Source organism: Austrofundulus limnaeus, unplaced genomic scaffold, assembly GCF_001266775.1.
Source record: "Austrofundulus limnaeus strain Quisiro unplaced genomic scaffold, Austrofundulus_limnaeus-1.0 Scaffold28, whole genome shotgun sequence".
Lineage (NCBI taxonomy): Eukaryota > Metazoa > Chordata > Actinopteri > Cyprinodontiformes > Rivulidae > Austrofundulus > Austrofundulus limnaeus.
In genome coordinates, this window is record NW_013952430.1 from 2,765,350 (window position 1) to 2,769,379 (window position 4,030).

Sequence of the window (4,030 nt, forward strand, 5' to 3'; positions counted from 1 at the left end):
ATAAAAGGCAGTGAAAATTGTTGTAACTGAGAAAATGGAAATGATACTGTTAATTCGTATGTGTAACTGCCATCTGTAATATTAATTCATCATCAAAAATGTTATGATTTCTAAAAGTTAGACATCCTGTTGTGAAGCTGATGAATCTAAACAGAAACAGGAAGGCATAATTCATGTTTGTTTTAAATCTGCAGACAGTTCACCAGTGATATAAACCCTTAATTAAAATACAAGTTACTACATCTTCAAATAATTTTTATGAGCTAAAGTCTGGAATATGCTCAATAGGGTTGGGCAATATTGGCAAAAAAATAAATCATGATTAATTGTGGTATTTAGCTGATAACGATTAATTTGACGATTCATCCCCTGGAGTCCATGGACACTCTTATGTCCTAGTCACATGACCAATTTAGTGGGAAAGATTTGCTCTTCATAATCTGTTCCAAAATGTGTCAAAATTACAGACTTCAGGCTATACATCAAATTTTAAATTGTGTTGATAGATAAAAAAGTTACAGAACTTTTTTTAATGTTGTCATATTTGAAGCTGAGAGGAGCAGTGAGCGGATTCTACCTGTTGGCATTAATCGTATTAATTGTCAAGTGCCAAAAATAAATCGATTAATGTTTTTCTGATGATTAATCACACACCATACGATTATGCCCAACCCTAATGCTCAATCAATAAACTTTAAGATAAAATATTTGTGCTTCAACAACCATTTATAGTCTAGTTCATTTTAAAAGATAAATGTAACAAAAATAAAACATGTACAACAGGACACTAAAGAAATTATAAATATACTAAATAAAATAAAAAGGCTGTGAATAATAATGTTCATGATGCAGTGATCCACCCTTACCTTCCATTTATAAACAAGGAAGAAGGGCAATGAGGAAGAAAACAGGGATGCGTTTAATGTCTGTATCTTAACTGAAAACTACAGGAAAGAGCATTCAGGCTTTTACACGTTCAAGATGATCCTGAAATCCTTTCTGCTCATATGGGAGCCTCATGCCGTGCCTGCAGCCTAACAAGTCAGTCATGCAGAGTCTACTTCATCTTCATCCTAAACGTCTCTTCAGTTAGAAAATTATGATCTTGACAAGAACTCTGCAGCAGATTCAACCAACTTCTTCTCTTTTTAGTGAGCAAAGAGTTTTAACACGGAATAATAGAGGGACAAGCCAAGCATGTTTCTGTGTAAATAAAAACGTGTTTTCTGTACAGCCTTTGGCTGAGAAGCTCTCCTGCTAAAGTGACCGACACTCAGCTGTGAAGAGCTCAAACAAATAAATTCAGTCAGTTTGACATTGGAGTCGCCACTACAGAGCAATTTTTTGCAGGATGCTGACCACAACAAAGGCCACAAGTACATTCACATTACTTTTATTCTTTTATTATTTCAGATTCAGAGCATCTGAAAACTCATTGTGTGGAGTTTTAGATGCTGTTTTGATGATCGTACGAGCACACTGTTTGAAGCACACTGTTGCTTTGAGGCTTTTGGTGTTGTTATCTGCTCAGACAAAGACAACAAAGCAGGCAGGAGGGACGAGGGGTGAAAAAAAAGCAAATAACTAACACAAGACACTTTTGTTTGTTCAGTTTTCCCATGCAGGATACTAAACTGCGCTCTACGTTTATAAAAACATGCTCAGCTGGCTGTTTGTGCCGGAGCCATGCAGAAGGGAAGGTTGCAGCGAGCTCAGGCAGGCGTCGACTGGGCATCAGTTCCCAAAGCAGATGAAACTGGAGGTGTTGCAGAGCATCGATGCTTAGTTTTAATACAAAAAGGTTTTAAAAGTTGAATTACTGAATAATAATAAATAAAACAACCAGCAGGGGTTGAGTTAATGCAGAGATGTGCAAACAGCTTTGACATGAGCGAGCTGCGGCAGTTGGTAGGAGGTCAGAGGGTCATGCTGGGCATCAGTTAAACGACTGCTGTATTCTGCAGAGGAAAATCAAAAAGCCAGACCTGGAGGGGAGGTGTGCTCATTAGAGCCTCAAGAGGTGCAGCGGAGCCGAAAGGTCAAAAGCTGAGCTTCATCTGCGGTTTCCATTTATAGGTTTGTGTGTGATTGGATGTGTGATGCCCATTTTTTTTTAAAAAACGTGGCCCATCAGCGTGCAGGCAGCAGCAGGCAGCAGGTGGGGAGGTGGAGGGATCAGGCAGCACAGGCCTCATGCCAACAGCCTGAAGTTAGAAGTGTCCGACTCCAGCACTCCTAGCAAACGTACCTTCCTGTGCCATTGCGGCCGTGCTGGTGGTAGCGGCAGGGCTGGTGTGCTGCCGTCCCACTATTGGACAAAGAGGGATTCAGTTTGGCCTAACTAAAGTCTAGCATCCTTCTCATTTCTGTCAGTCAAACATGCTGCATCCTAAAGAGCCACTCACCAGTTATTGAATTTGAACATTTTAAGCAAAGCGAAGCACCAGGATGAGCGACATCTGCACTAAAAACCCAGCTAACAAATTACATTACATTCACTTCATGGCCATTCACTTTACAGAAAAGCCTTGAATAATGTGGAAACAAACTCAAGAGGCGTGGCCAGTCTGTTTTCTCCAATCTACATCAGTCTCGACTCGTACAAAGTGGTTGACAGTAATCCACTGGAGCTGCTTTGCTTACACAGAAGCATGTAAACACAGAGCCAATAGCATTAACGCATCAGCTTGCTAGGCCATCATCCAGCCCGTAAATTGGATGTTCAATCGCAAGTACTCTGTGCTTTTAGCGCTCGAACTGCTTACGATGATGAAATCCAAGCCAAACTCTTAAAGTGTGAAGTGGAAATTGTGTTGTTAAAAAGAGGCAGATGGCAGAATGGACAAACAGTAGCAGAACATCCCATGATAACGTCAGTGCTGAAGCTCACCTGAGAAGTTTCTGGACACCAGCATCGTTGTGAGGATAGCGCCCTACAGACGAGACAAAAACATTGTGTGCATATTTATTTTTCTCTTGTTTAAGCATCTTTAACCATGCCAACACTGACTTTAAGTTTCCTCCTGGCGTTGAACTTGCGCAGACATTCGACGGTCTCTTGTCGGTGCATCATGGAGGCCACAGTGGAGCGTTGCTGCATGTAGAAAACATTATTACAGATTAAATCAGCCGTGGAAGAGCCTCTTTTAATACAGATGAATGAGCAATACCAATAAACTAAATAAGAACAAATTCATAACAGCTACTTTTAAAATAATCTTGTTTTTGACTTTTAAAGCTGAAGTAACATGCTGACAGCTGAAACTTCCTTCTGTGTAGTTTCTCCTCAGTATGTATGCCAAGCACATCACTGTTGATTTTAGTCTTACTTGTGATTGCTAAGAGGAGAAAAGTCTACTTAGCCAGTAGCATCTTCAAAAGAAAAACGCTGGCCTTGATTTTTTATATCATTTAAACACATTTTTATGTCAAGCAAAGCTAAAAAAAAGTTTCAGTAGAAATTTTACATAAAAATCAAGAGCTGTGAATTTCCTCTTAGCACATGCTCTGTTTTTGTTTTTAATATAAATTTGAACACCTGCATCAATGCTAAATGCATTACTGTAGCTAAAGAAACAAGATAGAACTGATGCTCCCCTGTCGCCATTCAGTAGTGACGAACTGTTAGCAGTTTTGTTGGGATCAGCCTTTATTATTTAAATAATCTCATAAGGTGAACAGGTGAACGGACAGATGGGGGGCTAAAGTGATCGTGTCAAACGACTACACAAACATGTTGAGCAGGTCTCCCTTATGACGCACGCAAAATTAGTTTCATTTTGGATCAAGTATGTGAATTTAGAGCCAATCATATGTCAACGGCGTGATGTCAGACTTCGCTGCACCGCCGTGACCACAACTTTCATCAAAAAGTCTTTGTGCTTGAAAGTAAGTGAGATCAAGTTCTTACCCATTTTCTGACACAATTCAGGGCTCTAGATTGCGACTTATTTGAAAAAAAATTTCCTGTCGCACTGGTGCGCCCAGTCATTTTTTTTTTTTTTGGTGGTGGTGGTGGTGGTGGTGGTGG

At 39.9% G+C, this 4,030-nt stretch overlaps 1 protein-coding gene across 21 annotated transcripts in view; it reads right to left on the minus strand.

Moving 5' to 3' along the window:
- Positions 1-4,030, minus strand: part of camk2g2 (calcium/calmodulin-dependent protein kinase (CaM kinase) II gamma 2) — a 57,872-nt gene that overhangs the window by 15,475 nt on the left and 38,367 nt on the right. For 12 of the 21 annotated variants that reach the window (XM_014005137.1, XM_014005145.1, XM_014005141.1 and 9 more), the window contains exons 11-13: positions 3,011-3,094; positions 2,891-2,933; positions 2,249-2,308 (exon numbers count right to left, since the gene is read on the minus strand). In XM_014005137.1, coding sequence (XP_013860591.1) covers positions 2,249-2,308; positions 2,891-2,933; positions 3,011-3,094 — 187 coding nt within the window. The remainder of the gene's footprint in view (positions 1-2,248; positions 2,309-2,890; positions 2,934-3,010; positions 3,095-4,030) is intronic. The other 9 variants (XM_014005157.1, XM_014005142.1, XM_014005158.1 and 6 more) reach the window with 1 other exon arrangement.